The sequence below is a fragment of the Haliotis rufescens genome, unplaced genomic scaffold (assembly GCF_023055435.1).
Source record: "Haliotis rufescens isolate VD_foot unplaced genomic scaffold, xgHalRufe1.0.p SCAF_16, whole genome shotgun sequence".
NCBI lineage: Eukaryota > Metazoa > Mollusca > Gastropoda > Lepetellida > Haliotidae > Haliotis > Haliotis rufescens.
The window spans coordinates 22,262,296-22,279,126 of record NW_025963846.1 but is presented as its reverse complement, the minus strand read 5'-3'; the positions used below and the strand labels follow the sequence as shown (position 1 = coordinate 22,279,126).

Here is a 16,831-nt window from a genome sequence, read left to right as displayed (position 1 = left end):
AATAATTTAATTTGTTATGTCCTCATAGCAACTCCTGTCATCCTCCGTGAAGATCCGGGTTAGAATTGTTCTTCTGCAACCCATGCCTGTCGTAAGAGGCGACTAACGGGATCAGATAGTCAGGCTCGCTGACTTGTCATCGTATCGTACATCGATGATTAATGCTCATGATGTCAATCAGTGGATTGTCTGGCACAGAAATGATTATTTACAGACCGCCTTCGGAGAACTGGAATATTGTTGAGAGCGGCGTTACGCAACGTAGAAAACAAAACAAAACAAACGAATATCATCCCCGTGTTCATATTCATCCTCAAGGCATTAGCTTTGTACTGATTACTGCAGCGGGGTAGCCTAGTAGTGAAACCTTGACTCGGGTTCTATTTACTATGTTACTGTTAATCCTATTTAGTCCCCCCTCCCCCCTCTATACGTAGATGTAATATTGCTGAAAACAGCGCAAAACCCAACTCACTCGTTATTTGCAGTTTTCGCGACAGTTATATATGTGACGCTAATAGCCATCAACATCTCTTTCTAACTTACTCTCATTGAAACAGACGCTGTATTTGTTCTGCTAAATTGTTGTTTCCACTTAAAAAACACGAACGCTTCTTCGTTCAAGCAGTAATAGAAATGCCATTCACGTCTTTTTTTCTTTCTTGACGAAAATGCACGTAAGCATATATGATAACCACGGTTCTAATGAACTGGTAGTTATGATTTTTAACCCTGCTAGCTAAATTCATTTTTATCGAATTGAAGTGTAATGTAAATGGGGCTTGTGGGAGACGGCTACGCTACCAACGACACACTCTCACCACCGTTGCTCAGCGATACCTGAACAGACGGGCCTGTAGGGGCGGGTCTTTCGGCGGAGGTGTGTCAGTTGCTTGAAGACACGCCCACTCGTTCTGTGATATGTTAGAGCATTACGTCATGCCGAGTCGGTTCTACTCAGATGTGTATTCGTATGATTAAGTCTCTCGGAATCTGGCATATCCTGCGTGGATTCAGACAGGCCCAGCGTCTCTACAATTAATCAAATTTATTTTATCAGTAGAATTAAAGTTGCAGTATGTGTGGTATAGCTGTTTTCCGGTGCAGTATAGGTTCCGTGGTATGTGGGGTGTTTACTGAGAAAACTTATCTGGCAGGACACCTCCACACGAGCATATCATCAGTAAACTGACTGTCAGTGAATATGGAAGGACTGCCGACCCAGCATTAAGACATACAATATATCTTTCTCATATCCCATACCTCACCTGGAGGCAACGCAAGTTATGGGGAATTTCGACAGTATTCTTATTTTCGTTAAACTCGTTATGTACTCGCTATCAGCATATCGGGTAGTGTCTTCACCATCTTGGACGCAGCGGGTGAGAGGGTGGTTGGAGGGGGGTGGACGCAGCGGGTGAGAGGGTGGTTGGAGGGGGGTGGACGCAGCGGGTGAGAGGGTGGTTGGAGGGTGGTTGGACGCAGCGGGTGAGAGGGTGGTTGGAGGGGAGGTGGACGCAGCGGGTGAGAAGGTGGTTGGAGGGTGGGTGGACGCAGCGGGTGAGAGGGTGGTTGGAGGGGGGTGGACGCAGCGGGTGAGAGGGTGGTTGGAGGGTGGTTGGACGCAGCGGGTGAGAGGGTGGTTGGAGGGTGGGTGGACGCAGCGGGTGAGAGGGTGGTTGGAGGGTGGGTGGACGCAGCGGGTGAGAGGGTGGTTGGAGGGTGGGTGGACGCAGCGGGTGAGAGGGTGGTTGGAGGGGGGGTAGACGCAGCGGGTCAGAGGGTGGTTGGAGGGTGGGTGGACGCAGCGGGTGAGAGGGTGGTTGGAGGGTGGGTGGACGCAGCGGGTGAGAGGGTGGTTGGAGGGTTTGTGGACGCAGCGGGTGAGAGGGTGGTTGGAGGGTTTGTGGACGCAGCGGGTGAGAGGGTGGTTGGAGGGTGGGTGGACGCAGCGGGTGAGAGGGTGGTTGGAGGGGGGTGGACGCAGAGGGTGAGAGGGTGGTTGGAGGGTTTGTGGACGCAGCGGGTGAGAGGGTGGTTGGAGGGTGGGTGGACGCAGCGGGTGAGAGGGTGGTTGGAGGGGGGTGGACGCAGCGGGTGAGAGGGTGGTTGGAGGGTTTGTGGACGCAGCGGGTGAGAGGGTGGTTGGAGGGTGGGTGGACGCAGCGGGTGAGAGGGTGGTTGGAGGGTGGGTGGACGCAGCGGGTGAGAGGGTGGTTGGAGGGTTTGTGGACGCAGCGGGTGAGAGGGTGGTTGGAGGGTTGGTGGACGCAGCGGGTGAGAGGGTGGTTTGAGGGTGGGTGGACGCATCGAGTGAGAGGGTGGGTGGAGGGTGGGTGGACGCAGCGGGTGAGAGGGTGGGTGGCACAGCGGGTGAGAGGGTGGTTGGAGGGTTGGTAGACGCAGCGGATGAGAGAGTGGGTGGAGCGGATGTGAGAGTGAGTGGTGGAGCGGATGAGAGAGTGGGTGGAGCGGATGTGAGAGTGAGTGGTGGAGCGGATGTGAGAGTGAGTGGTGGAGCGGATGTGAGAGTGTCTGGAGCGAATGAGAGAGTGAGTGGTGGAGCGGATGAGAGAGTGTCTGGAGCGGATGAGAGAGTGAGTGGTGGAGCGGATGAGAGAGCGTCTGGAGCGGATGAGAGAGTGAGTGGTGGAGCGGATGAGAGAGTGTCTGGAGCGGATGAGAGAGTGAGTGGTGGAGCGGATGAGAGAGTGTCTGGAGCGGATGAGAGAGTGAGTGGTGGAGCGGATGAGAGAGTGGGTGGAGCGGATGAGAGAGTGAGTGGTAGAGCGGATGAGAGAGTGGGTGGAGCGGATGAGAGAGTGAGTGGTAGAGCGGATGAGAGAGTGGGTGGAGCGGATTTGAGAGTGGGTGAAGCGCATGTGAGAGTGGGTGGAGCGGATGTGAGAGTGGGTGGAGCTGATGAGAGAGTGAGTAGAGCGGATGAGAGAGTGGGTGGAGCGGATGTGAGAGTGAGACGAGCGGATGTGAGAGTGAGTGGAGCGGATGTGAGGGTGGGTGGAGCGGATGAGAGAGTGGGTGGAGCGGATGTGAGAGTGTGTGGCGCGGATGTGAGAGTGGATGGAGCGGATGAGAGAGTGGATAGAGCTGATGTGAGAGTGGGATGAGCGGATGTGAGAGTGGATGGGGCGGATGAGAGAGCGGATGGAGCTGATGTGAGAGTGGATGGAGCTGGTGTGAGAGTGGATGGAGCTGACGTGAGAGTGTCTGCAGGGGATGAGAGAGTTGGTGGAGCGGGTGAGAGAATTGGCTGAGCGGATGAGAGAGTGGGTGGATCGGATGTGAGAGTGGGTGGAGCAGATGAAAAGTTTGTGGAGCGAATGAGATTGTGTGTGGAGTGAATGTGAGAGTGTCGATGGAGCGGCTGATATAGTTGGTGGAGCGGGTGAGAGAGTGGGTGGAGCGGATGTGAGAGTGGGTGGAGCGGATGTGAGAGTGGATGGAGCGGATGAGAGAGTGGGTGGAGACGATGGGAGAGTGGGTGGAGCGGATGAGAGTGGGTGTGGAGCGGATGTGAGAGTGTCGATGGAGCGGATGAGATAGTGGGTGGAGAGGATGGGAGAGTGGGTGGAGCGGATAGGAAAGTGGTTGGAGTACGTGAGAGAGTGGGTGGCGCGGATGGGAGAGTGGGTGGAGCAGATGAAAAAGTTGGTTGAGCGAATGAGAGTGTGTGTGGAGTGAATGTGAGACTGTCGATGGAGCGGCTGAGATAGTTGGTGGAGTAGGTGAGAGAGTGGGTGGAGCGGATGTGAGAGTGGGTGGAGCGGATGGGAGAGTTGGTGGAGCGGATGAGAGAGTGGATGGAGCTGACGTGAGAGTTGGTGGAGCGGATGTGAGAGTTGGTGGAGTGAATGTGAGAGTTGGTGGAGCGGATGAGAGAGTGGATGGAGCTGACGTGAGAGTTGGTGGAGCGGATGTGAGAGTGGATGGAGCTGACGTGAGAGTTGGTGGAGCGGATGGGAGAGTGGGTGGAGCGGATGTGAGAGTTGGTGGAGCGGATGTGAGAGTTGGTGGAGCGGATGTGAGAGTTGGTGGAGCGGATGAGAGAGTGGATGGAGCTGACGTGAGAGTTGGTGGAGCGGATGGGAGAGTGGGTGGAGCGGATGGGAGAGTTGGTGGAGCGGATGTGAGAGTTGGTGGAGCGGATGAGAGAGTGGATGGAGCTGACGTGAGAGTAGGTGGAGCGGATGTGAGAGTGGGTGGAGCGGATGTGAGAGTTGGTGGAGCGGATGTGAGAGTGGATGGAGTGGATGTGAGAGTGGGTGGAGGGGATGTGAGAGTTGGTGGAGCGGATGGGAGAGTGGGTGGAGGGGATGAGAGAGTGGATGGAGCGGATGGGAGAGTGGGTGGAGGGGATGAGAGAGTGGGTGGAGGGGATGAGAGAGTGGATGGAGCGGATGGGAGAGTGGGTGGAGGGGATGAGAGAGTGGATGGAGCGGATGGGAGAGTGGGTGGAGGGGATGAGAGAGTGGGTGGAGGGGATGAGAGAGTGGGTGGAGGGGATGAGAGAGTGGGTGGAGCGGATGGGAGAGTGGGTGGAGCGGATGGGAGAGTGGGTGGAGGGGATGAGAGAGTGGGTGGAGCGGATGGGAGAGTGGGTGGAGGGGATGAGAGAGTTGGTGGAGCGGATGGGAGAGTGGGTGGAGCGGATGGGAGAGTGGGTGGAGGGGATGAGAGAGTGGGTGGAGCGGATGGGAGAGTGGGTGGAGCGGATGGGAGAGTGGGTGGAGGGGATGAGAGAGTGGGTGGAGCGGGTGAGAGATTGGGTGGAGCGGATGGGAGAGTGGGTGGAGCGGATGGGAGAGTGGGTGGAGGGGATGAGAGAGTGGGTGGAGGGGATGAGAGAGTGGGTGGAGGGGATGAGAGAGTGGGTGGAGCGGATGGGAGAGTGGCTGGAGCGGATGGGAGAGTTGGTGGAGCGGATGGGAGAGTTGGTGGAGCGGATGGGAGAGTGGGTGGAGCGGATGGGAGAGTGGGTGGAGCGGATGGGAGAGTGTGTGGAGCGGATGGGAGAGTTGGTGGAGTGGATGAGGGAATGGGTGGAACGAGTGAGGGAGTGAGTGGAGTGGACGAGTGAGTGACGACGTCGATCAATGCTCGGGTGGGATGGTTGAGCGTTGACAGTGGAGTGGTTGCGCGAGGGAGCGAATGATTGAAAGGGCGGGACGGGACCTGTCACACGTTCAGCATCGTCGGAGTTGGCACTGACGTACACGGTATTACAGCCATTACCACAGCCTTATACCCTGGGTACCGCCTGTTATGACATACACCGAGGTCAGCTTCCGTCGTGATAAGTAGTACAGGCGGGCGCGGTATGCGGGACGGTAAAGACAAATACAACACTGACTTCTACATATACATGTATACTCACCGACAAAAGAAAGGCGAATACAACACTGACTTCTACATATACATGTATACTCACCGACAAAAGAAAGGCGAATACAACACTGACTTCTACATATACATGTATACTCACCGACAAAAGAAAGGCGAATACAACACTGACTTCTACATATACATGTATACTCACCGACAAAAGAAAGGCGAATACAACACTGACTTCTACATATACATGTATACTCACCGACAAAAGAAAGGCGAATACCATACATGTTGGTTAATATATGAAAAATTGCTAATATTCAAGAGACATTAGATTGGCTCAATGCACAAACGAACATACTGGTATGTTGTGTGAAACGACGCTCAAGAACGCATCACATGTGACGTCATGGATCCACCATGTGTCTGGTGCTGGATTAGCGTGTAAAGTTTGGAAATCACGTGCAGCGTGTCGTGACAAGAATGAAGACATTCTGTGTTTGCACTTGATTAGTTTTGTCATTAACATAAGAGGTATACGTTAGATACGTTAGGTATCTTCTTAGCATACATTCTTCTCCACATGTTTCTATGGTTCGTGTTTCTTTTGGCGGTGAGCATATAATGCCGCAGCTTCCTGGTTTTATTTCAAGAGTTTATGTGAACTGCCTTCGGTGATCTGATTTTATGTGCAGTTCGCATATTGTAAAATTCATAATTTTCATTGCAGTATTTTTATTTTAGCTGGTTTTACCTAATGTTCAATCATATGTCATTCATGATATTATCATATATAAACGTATATGAGATACGATATGAGTGTTGCGTTAAGTTAAAATGTTTGTGAAACAGGGCCAGGTTGCCATTGTACAAAGCGATCTTAGCACTAAGGTGTTCGTAACTCCGATACTTTAACATAGTCTTACGACAGTCGTGGGGCTAGGGTTGTTTTGTACAACGACACCGAGGTCTGGAGTCGGATTTACACCACGTACACGTAAGCCAGGGCCCACTTGCACAAAGCGACGTTAGCACTAAGATGATCGTAACTCTCATATTTTAACATTGGCTTACAATAGGTGTAGCGCTAAGATCGCTTTGGTTGGTTGGTTTGTTTGTTTGTTGTTTTACGCCGCACTCAGCAATATTACAGCTATATGACAGACAATCCAGTGATTGATATCATGAGCATCGATCCACGCAATTGGGATCGATGACCTGCATCAACCAAGTCAGCGAGCCTGACCAACCGATCCCGTTAGTCGCCTTTTACGACAAGCATAGTCGCCTTTTATGGCAAGCATGGGTTGCTGAAGACCTATTCTACCCCGGATCTTCATGGGTCTAAGATCGCTTTGTGCAAGTGGGCCCAGGACAATGTTAGTGGCTTCGACTTGCTATATGATACTGACGACGTTGTCGTAGTTAGTGGAATGGGATCTCAGGGCCACTTGTACAGAGCGACCTCAGCGCGGCAGTTATTGCTGTGCTATGTTCAAGTATGGGTATTATATGACGGTTTAGTTACAAGGGATCGCTTTTATAAAACAACTAGAAGGTTTAATTGTGTACTGAAAACGACTTGAGTTGCTGGATCACAAAGGTAGAGAGTTAAAAAAAAATGCATTTTATCACCAGCTTCGGGAAACAGGACAAGGATGAGATACGGGTTTGTACCGAGGACTTCTTCTACCAAGTTTGTTTATGAACAATAATTAATTTCACATTTGGCCACAAAACGTTCCCGCCTTCCGAGTGTAGGGATGCGCTGATAACACATCGGACTGACCAGTCTTGGCCTGGCTGCATTGTTGTGTGTTCGAACCCCGACGGCGTGGAGTAATCCTCATGCACTCATATCCGCTTTAAACCGAATTGGTAGACATGCAAAAGTTTCTAATGCAATACTTATGAGTTAAATCATAATCCTAGATTATGTATATAATAAAAACAAGTTGGGACTGGAGTCATTGTACTATCCCCATATCTAGACATGCCTATTAAGAGGATAGAATTACTACACATCCATGGGCTTTTTTTTCAGTACAGCCTTGGAGCAAGGCTACCGATTTGGGTGACTGTGTAGAACTTTGGTACCGTATTTCTAGCGTTGTTATAGGTTTATTCCTCCCACGCGGGGTAGGGGGCACGGGTCGCCCAGTCATCTAAGGCGCCGCGATTCGCTGTGCAGAGTTGCGTCCATTGGGCATGCCAGAAACCTATGATTGTGGGTTCGAATCCCGGTTCGCCCCGATTATGTTTCTAGGTTTGTCAGCACCATACTCGTGCTCGTGGGTTTCACCGAAGTGGTACACGTCCGAGACCTGCATCACTTCGGGCTTTCCTCCCACATTAAGCTGACACGCTGTGATATAACTGGAATACTGTTAAAAGCGGCGTTAAACTCAACTCACTCACTCACTCACTCATCCATACTCGTTGGTCTTGCCGCAGTGATACACGTCTCAGAGATACATCTTTGGCGTGTTATATTGCAGTGTATTTTATTGTTCACCAATGATTGTAACTGTGTTGCATTGTTTCTGTTGAAATTTGGTAGACGCTCACTGCATTGTGTTTGGACAGTGGTCAGTCGTCAGGAAGTTACAACATTTAGATGTAAACTGCTGGTCTGGTATACCGCGGACGGTGATGTAATGTTCTATGTTGTATGGGCACTACGGGGACTTTCAGTAGCTGGATAGTCTATATAAGGGGACAAGAGCGTGCTTACGTCTCTCACGCATCTTCATCACATCGGAACCAGCTTTCATGTGGGGATTGCTCATCATCCCTGATTCCCTGCCTAGCCCATCTCGGAAGCTTGACCACTGTCGCCATTGGGTAAATATGTATTATTACCACTTACTGTGGCTGTCACCACTGTATTTTTGTATTTGATACTGTCCATTGCCATCATATCATTTATTGCCATTCAATATTGTCCTACCATGTTGTACTACCATTGTAATTGCTGTGCAGTAATTTGTAGTGATTTTTAAACCTAGTTAATTTTTGTAATATATTTGTTGATTGTATACTGCTTGTTGGTGGTTGGTTTCACACTAAATTCTTTTACGTACAGATTTCTGGGTTATCATAGTGTTCCAATTTGGGAATCGACATGTAACAGGCTTCACTCCCAATTTAAGCTGACGGGATTGAACTTAAATACCGATCAAACTCACTCATACATATGTTTACATCAATGGAAGATCTATTTCATAAAGACGCACCCACGTATTTCGACCGTAGCTGTATTCATCCAATGTACCAGGAACTATACTCAACAACAAAAGTTCCTGTGACACCAATATTTTAGTGTATTTTTCAAACAAGTGAAACAATATTGTAGTACATGTATGGAATCAAGTCACAAAAACGCACAACTGCTACAGAAACGCATGCATTCCATGCAAAAGTTGACTTTTATGCAAGCCCCGTGCATTTCACTACCCAAGAATGGGTATAAAAACATGTGCGTTAACGGGATTCCATTATGCAATGTTTAGCATCGTGCTGACAACAACCACTCAGAAAAACAACAAAATTACGCAGTTATTCAACATTACGAAATGCCACGCCTGTTCGAAAACACCATTTGGTGTTTATGGCAACGTTGGCAACAGACGAATGCAGTCAGAGACCATCCTCGGAGTGGCAGGCCACGCGTAACCAATAATCGACAACACAACTGGATTCGAACAACACACTTACAAAATCGATTCCAGCCAGCAACAGTGACTGCAAGAAGCATCCCTGGCCTTCGACGAATATCTTCACAAACCGTACGTCTTCGTCTCAGATGTGCAGGGATTGTCGCCAGAAGACCGACCAGACGTCCCATTTTGACAGGAAACCACCGTCAAGCACGTCTACAGTGGTGCAGACAGCGTCTACGCTGGACGGCCAAGTTCTATTCACTGACGAGTCTCGTTTCACCTCAGCCACAGCGATGGACGGATTCGAGTGTACCGACGTCGAGGTGAACGTTACGTCAATCATTGTGTCATGGAAGAAGATGGGTTCGGGGGCGGCAGTGTTATGGTATGGGGTGGGATTACAGCAAGACAGAGGACCCGTTTGATAGTGGTAGAGGGAAATCTCAATGGACAGCGCTACCACGAAGCGATCATCGGACCTGTTGTTCTACCGTTTTTGCGTCGTCATGGCCCAGGCATTACCTTTCAACATGACAACGTCTGGCCTCATATTGTCGACTTGTTCAGGATTCTCTTCAACAAAACAACGTGAATGTCATCCCCTGGCCGGCTCGCTCCCCTGATCTCTCACCAATCGAGCACATGTGGGATGCGATGGATCGGCGCCTTCGACGTCAACCAGGTGTTCCAAAGACACTCCAGGAACTTCGAAACATGCTCCAGCAGATATGGACAGATATCCCACAGGACGCCTGGTCCATTCCATGAGACAAGGATGTGTTGCTTGCATCGCAACCAGAGGTGGACACACACGCTATTGATTTGTAAATTGACATTTTTGCATGTTCATGTTTTGTTTTGTTTTATAAAATCACGCATTTTCTGAAGTCAGTATGGCAAATTAAACCATTTGAACACTTACAGGAGTCTTTTATCTGAAATTGTTTCAGATTTGGTAAAAAACATAACTTTGCATTAAATCTTATTCAATGTCACGGGAACTTTTATTGTTCAGTATATGAAGGACAAAGTGAGTTCTGTTTAAGGCTGTTTTACCAATAGGTATCACAGCTCGACACAGTTTTACAACGTGGGGAATCAAACCTGGGTCCCTGGCACTGACGGGCGATCGCTTTAACCACTAGGCTACCCCACATCACGAGTGAAAAGTGTGACACTTATGTGCAGCTGTTCGAACCGAAGCTATGGCAATGATACTTCACATCAGGAACTATTAAAAGAGGCACCAATGTGTTTCGACCGAAGCTGTATAATCTGAAACAACAACCAATAGTGCTCATGTCATCAACAACGATAAAATACACTCATATGTTTCGGCCGGAGCTGCAAGATCTGAAACATTCTCTCCATCTATCATGATGGAACCATATGTTTCGGACGGAGCTGTATATGATCTGAAACTGTCACCTTATCTATCATGAAATACGATAAAATTAAATCATATGTTTCGGCCGGAGCTGTATATGATCTGAAACTGTCACCTTATCTATCATGAAATACGATAAAGTTCAATCATATGTTTCGGCCGGAGCTGTATATGATCTGAAACAGTCACCTTATCTATCATGAAATACGATAAAATTAAATCATATGTTTCGGCCGGAGCTGTATATGATCTGAAACAGTTCCCTTATCTATCATGAAATACGATAAAATTCAATCATATGTTTCGGCCGGAACTGTATATGATCTGAAACAATCACCTTATCTATCATGAAATACGATAAAATTCAATCATATGTTTCGGCCGGAGCTGTATATGATCTGAAACAATCACCTTATCTATCATGAAATACGATAAAATTCAATCATATGTTTCGGCCGGAACTGTATATGATCTGAAACAGTCACCTTATCTATCATGAAATACGATAAAATTCAATCATATGTTTCGGCCGGAGCTGCATATGATCTGAAACTGTCACCTTATCTACCATGACATACGATAAAATTCTCATATGTTTCGGCCGGAGCTGTATATGATCTGAAACAGTCACCTTATCTATCATGAAATACGATAAAATTCAATCATATGTTTCGGCCGGAGCTGTATATGATCTGAAACAGTCACCTTATCTATCATGAAATACGATAAAATTCAATCATATGTTTCGGCCGGAGCTGTATATGATCTGAAACTGTCACCTTATCTATCATGAAATACGATAAAATTCAATCATATGTTTCGGCCGGAGCTGTATATGATCTGAAACAGTCACCTTATCTATCATGAAATACGATAAAATTCAATCATATGTTTCGGCCGGAGCTGTATATGATCTGAAACAGTCACCTTATCTATCATGAAATACGATAAAATTCAATCATATGTTTCGGCCGGAGCTGTATATGATCTGAAACTGTCACCTTATCTATCATGAAATACGATAAAATTCAATCATATGTTTCGGCCGGAGCTGTATATGATCTGAAACAGTCACCTTATCTATCATGAAATACGATAAAATTCAATCATATGTTTCGGCCGGAGCTGTATATGATCTGAAACAATCACCTTATCTATCATGAAATACGATAAAATTCAATCATATGTTTCGGCCGGAGCTGCATATGATCTGAAACAGTCACCTTATCTACCATGACATACGATAAAGTTCAATCATATGTTTCGGCCGGAGCTGTATATGATCTGAAACTGTCACCTTATCTATCATGAAATACGATAAAATTCAATCATATGTTTCGGCCGGAGCTGTATATGATCTGAAACAGTCACCTTATCTATCATGAAATACGATAAAATTCAATCATATGTTTCGGCCGGAGCTGTATATGATCTGAAACAGTCACCTTATCTATCATGAAATACGATAAAATTCAATCATATGTTTCGGCCGGAGCTGTATATGATCTGAAACAATCACCTTATCTATCATGAAATACGATAAAATTCAATCATATGTTTCGGCCGGAACTGTATATGATCTGAAACAGTCACCTTATCTATCATGAAATACGATAAAATTCAATCATATGTTTCGGCCGGAGCTGCATATGATCTGAAACAGTCACCTTATCTACCATGACATACGATAAAATTCTCATATGTTTCGGCCGGAGCTGTATATGATCTGAAACAGTCACCTTATCTATCATGAAATACGATAAAATTCAATCATATGTTTCGGCCGGAGCTGTATATGATCTGAAACAGTCACCTTATCTATCATGAAATACGATAAAATTCAATCATATGTTTCGGCCGGAGCTGTATATGATCTGAAACTGTCACCTTATCTATCATGAAATACGATAAAATTCAATCATATGTTTCGGCCGGAGCTGTATATGATCTGAAACAGTCACCTTATCTATCATGAAATACGATAAAATTCAATCATATGTTTCGGCCGGAGCTGTATATGATCTGAAACAGTCACCTTATCTATCATGAAATACGATAAAATTCAATCATATGTTTCGGCCGGAGCTGTATATGATCTGAAACTGTCACCTTATCTATCATGAAATACGATAAAATTCAATCATATGTTTCGGCCGGAGCTGTATATGATCTGAAACAGTCACCTTATCTATCATGAAATACGATAAAATTCAATCATATGTTTCGGCCGGAGCTGCATATGATCTGAAACAGTCACCTTATCTACCATGACATACGATAAAGTTCAATCATATGTTTCGGCCGGAGCTGTATATGATCTGAAACAGTCACCTTATCTATCATGAAATACGATAAAATTCAATCATATGTTTCGGCCGGAGCTGTATATGATCTGAAACAGTCACCTTATCTATCATGAAATACGATAAAATTCAATCATATGTTTCGGCCGGAGCTGTATATGATCTGAAACAGTCACCTTATCTATCATGAAATACGATAAAATTCAATCATATGTTTCGGCCGGAGCTGTATATGATCTGAAACTGTCACCTTATCTATCATGAAATACGATAAAATTCAATCATATGTTTCGGCCGGAGCTGTATATGATCTGAAACAGTCACCTTATCTATCATGAAATACGATAAAATTCAATCATATGTTTCGGCCGGAGCTGTATATGATCTGAAACAATCACCTTATCTATCATGAAATACGATAAAATTCAATCATATGTTTCGGCCGGAGCTGCATATGATCTGAAACAGTCACCTTATCTACCATGACATACGATAAAGTTCAATCATATGTTTCGGCCGGAGCTGTATATGATCTGAAACTGTCACCTTATCTATCATGAAATACGATAAAATTCAATCATATGTTTCGGCCGGAGCTGTATATGATCTGAAACAGTCACCTTATCTATCATGAAATACGATAAAATTCAATCATATGTTTCGGCCGGAGCTGTATATGATCTGAAACAGTCACCTTATCTATCATGAAATACGATAAAATTCAATCATATGTTTCGGACGGAGCTGTATATGATCTGAAACAATCACCTTATCTATCATGAAATACGATAAAATTCAATCATATGTTTCGGCCGGAACTGTATATGATCTGAAACAGTCACCTTATCTATCATGAAATACGATAAAATTCAATCATATGTTTCGGCCGGAGCTGCATATGATCTGAAACAGTCACCTTATCTACCATGACATACGATAAAATTCTCATATGTTTCGGCCGGAGCTGTATATGATCTGAAACAGTCACCTTATCTATCATGAAATACGATAAAATTCAATCATATGTTTCGGCCGGAGCTGTATATGATCTGAAACAGTCACCTTATCTATCATGAAATACGATAAAATTCAATCATATGTTTCGGCCGGAGCTGTATATGATCTGAAACTGTCACCTTATCTATCATGAAATACGATAAAATTCAATCATATGTTTCGGCCGGAGCTGTATATGATCTGAAACAGTCACCTTATCTATCATGAAATACGATAAAATTCAATCATATGTTTCGGCCGGAGCTGTATATGATCTGAAACAGTCACCTTATCTATCATGAAATACGATAAAATTCAATCATATGTTTCGGCCGGAGCTGTATATGATCTGAAACTGTCACCTTATCTATCATGAAATACGATAAAATTCAATCATATGTTTCGGCCGGAGCTGTATATGATCTGAAACAGTCACCTTATCTATCATGAAATACGATAAAATTCAATCATATGTTTCGGCCGGAGCTGTATATGATCTGAAACAATCACCTTATCTATCATGAAATACGATAAAATTCAATCATATGTTTCGGCCGGAGCTGCATATGATCTGAAACAGTCACCTTATCTACCATGACATACGATAAAATTCAATCATATGTTTCGGCCGGAGCTGTATATGATCTGAAACTGTCACCTTATCTATCATGAAATACGATAAAATTCAATCATATGTTTCGGCCGGAGCTGTATATGATCTGAAACAGTCACCTTATCTATCATGAAATACGATAAAATTCAATCATATGTTTCGGCCGGAGCTGTATATGATCTGAAACAGTCACCTTATCTATCATGAAATACGATAAAATTCAATCATATGTTTCGGCCGGAGCTGTATATGATCTGAAACAGTCACCTTATCTATCATGAAATACGATAAAATTCAATCATATGTTTCGGCCGGAGCTGTTTATGATCTGAAACTGTCAACTTATCTATCATGAAATACGATAAAATTCAATCATATGTTTCGGACGGAGCTGTATATGATCTGAAACAGTCACCTTATCTATCATGAAATACGATAAAATTCAATCATATGTTTCGGCCGGAGCTGTACATGATCTGAAACTGTCACCTTATCTATCATGAAATACGATAAAATTCAATCATATGTTTCGGCCGGAGCTGCATATGATCTGAAACAGTCACCTTATCTACCATGACATACGATAAAATTCTCATATGTTTCGGCCGGAGCTGTATATGATCTGAAACAGTCACCTTATCTATCATGAAATACGATAAAATTCAATCATATGTTTCGGCCGGAGCTGTATATGATCTGAAACAGTCACCTTATCTATCATGAAATACGATAAAATTCAATCATATGTTTCGGCCGGAGCTGTATATGATCTGAAACTGTCACCTTATCTATCATGAAATACGATAAAATTCAATCATATGTTTCGGCCGGAGCTGTATATGATCTGAAACAGTCACCTTATCTATCATGAAATACGATAAAATTCAATCATATGTTTCGGCCGGAGCTGTATATGATCTGAAACAGTCACCCCATCTTTCCACTATGATAAAAATCAATGTACCCACATGTTTCGGCCGGAGCTGTAAGATCTGAAACAATCCCTCCATCTATCATCAACTGTAATAATGCACCCACGTGTTTCAACCGGAGCTGTATGACGTGAAACAATGACAATCACACCTCGCATCATTACGGAAAGGAAATGTCACAGCCTACCTCCGTTGCTTGTATATTTCCTCAGCTCAGGAGCGTTGTTTATGTTTACTCTGCCAGGCGGTGTCGGGTAGTGGTCTTCTGTATCCCGCTGTCATTAGCACATTTCGTACTGACAAAACTGATCCAATTTGCGCTCAATCCATTTTCCAAGGAAATTTCAATTAAAATTATATATTTTTTTATTTTTTGAAGGAATGCTTGCGTTTCCTGTTTCATGTTGGTCAATGAAGCCTCATTGTCTAATGGCAGGAAGTGCCTGTATCCCACGTGGGGCGAGGTTAAAGGCTAACGCTGCACAAGGCTCAATTCACACGACCGTTTATTTGCAATAATGCAATGCGTAATTATGCAGGAATACTCTCCACGCGAAGTCGCATATATTCACGTTTAGTTTACATAAAAAAGACAGACTCAAAGTAATATTTTCACCTTAAAACTAGAAAACACCTATCAAGTAGGATTACTATTAAACAACAACGTAACAGTAAATAATTTTACGAAGAAAATACATAAACTTTATTATTGTATTGAATCGCTTAAACATACTTCTCACATGGACCTTGTGTCATCTGAGTCTATATGATAATAGACCCGTCAAGATTAGTGTTAGAATTGATCTTCAGCAATCCATGCTTGTCGTAAGAGGTGACTAACGGGATCGGGTGGTCAGGCTCGGTGACTTGGTTGATGCATGTCATCGTGGCCCAATTGTGTAGATCGATGGTCATGCTGTCAATCCGTTGATTGTTTGGTCTAGGACTGTGTACATAAAAAAAAATTATGTGCTGGTTGCTTTTACCAAGGCATGTAGGTCCGCATACAACATTTACGATTGTAATGTGGTTCCGGACAAAATCAGCATCAGACAGTCGGAGTGATTATAGTGTTTGTTTGTTTGTTTGTTGTTTAACGCCGCACTCAGCAATATTCCAGCTATATGACGGTTGTCTGTAAATAATCGAGTCTGGACCAGACAAACCAGTGATTGAAATAATCAGCATCGATTCACGCAATTGGGATCGATGACATGCTTCAACCAAGTCAGCGAGCCTGACCACCCGGCCCCATTGGTCGCCTCTTACGACAAGCATCATGATGCTGATACTGATGCTGATACTGATGATGATGATGATGATGACGATTAGTTTGACAGAAAAAATCAAATAAGAATTTAAAGATGATGAAAGCTCTACTTTCATCCTATATTACTAACTTAAAATAACCAGTGAATAGGCAAAGAGTTCTTTATGTATTCTAAAAAACGACAGCTTTGTTATCATCAGTTTAGAAGGTCACAGCAAAGGTCAGCATCTTTCAACGAGATTTTACAAAAGAACACGCACGCCAAAGAAACTTTGCACATGAAAGGCATACACAATAGAATATTAATTAATAAACTGAC

General features: G+C 44.8%; 1 protein-coding gene across 1 annotated transcript; it reads right to left on the bottom strand.

The window, feature by feature from the left end:
* Positions 1-1,361: 1,361 nt before the first annotated feature.
* On the bottom strand, positions 1,362-2,882 carry LOC124118132 (proline-rich extensin-like protein EPR1). The gene has a single exon (XM_048396618.1). The coding sequence runs from the start codon at positions 2,880-2,882 to the stop codon at positions 1,362-1,364; it is 1,521 nt and encodes a 506-aa protein (XP_048252575.1).
* Between the last annotated feature and the right edge of the window lie 13,949 nt (positions 2,883-16,831).

What these genes read in the sequence shown, in the direction of transcription:
- LOC124118132 (XM_048396618.1), bottom strand. Translation starts at nt 2,882, where the DNA reads ATGCGCTTCACCCACTCTCAAATCCGCTCCACCCACTCTCTCATCCGC.